We start from the raw sequence: 781 nt of genomic DNA on the forward strand, positions 1-781 counted from the left end.
TTTGGAGGGGAGGGGGGGAGCACCCGTTGGGAGAGGGAGGACGCCTGAGGGACCGCGGAGGACCCGGCCGAAGCCCCCTCACCTGCTTGGACTTGGCCTGAGCCGCGCTCGGGCCCTTCTTGCGCAGCACCGTGACCGTGTCCCAGTCGCTCTCCGCCATGGCCCCGACTCCGCCTGCGTCCTCCTGCGCCACGGCCCCAGCTGTCGCGGCCGCCCCGCGGCTCATTCGGCGCCCCGCCTGCCACTCATCCCCTCCAGGCCTAGCGATTGGTTGAGAGAGGCGCCTGGGACCGCTTGGAGAGCTTGATTGGACGCTGCCCACGCCTGTCGTGGAACGCGCGCTCTTAGTGGCGGAGAGACACCCGTGCAAGGGGGGTGGGACTTTGGGAGCTTTGGCCTCAATGGAGTTGAGCTTGCAGACCATCCCGGTCACTTATTGTTGACGTTTTGATTTCCCGTAGGGTAGAACGAACCGTCCATCAAAGCTGTCGTTTATCTGATTGGCTCGTGTGAACCTCATGGAGATTTTTTTTTTTTTTTTTGCCATACTGATGTTTTGCACGTCACTAATTCAATGGCATCCAATGATTACCCCAAGTAAGGGCCAGTGATCAACCTTGGCCAATCAGCGGCCAGGGAGCACAAGGCTGCATGACCCTGGTGATGGTGGTAGGGGCGGGGTTAGCTGCTGCTGCGCATGCTCAGTCCCTGGCGAGCGGGCCACGTGGGGCATACTCCGCCTCATTCGCACGTTGCTGCTGCCGCATGGTTTCCCGCGGAG

At 61.7% G+C, this 781-nt stretch overlaps 1 protein-coding gene across 1 annotated transcript in view; it reads right to left on the bottom strand.

The window, feature by feature from the left end:
* Nucleotides 1–192, bottom strand: part of EDF1 (endothelial differentiation related factor 1) — a 6722-nt gene extending 6530 nt beyond the window's left edge. The window contains exon 1 of the mRNA XM_019510431.1: nt 83–192. Within this exon, the coding sequence (XP_019365976.1) occupies nt 83–160 (78 nt within the window). The 5' untranslated portion in view covers nt 161–192. The remainder of the gene's footprint in view (nt 1–82) is intronic.
* Nucleotides 193–781: the final 589 nt, after the last annotated feature.

The sequence above is a fragment of the Gavialis gangeticus genome, unplaced genomic scaffold (genome assembly GCF_001723915.1).
Source record: "Gavialis gangeticus isolate Ggan-Ray unplaced genomic scaffold, GavGan_comp1, whole genome shotgun sequence".
NCBI lineage: Eukaryota > Metazoa > Chordata > Crocodylia > Gavialidae > Gavialis > Gavialis gangeticus.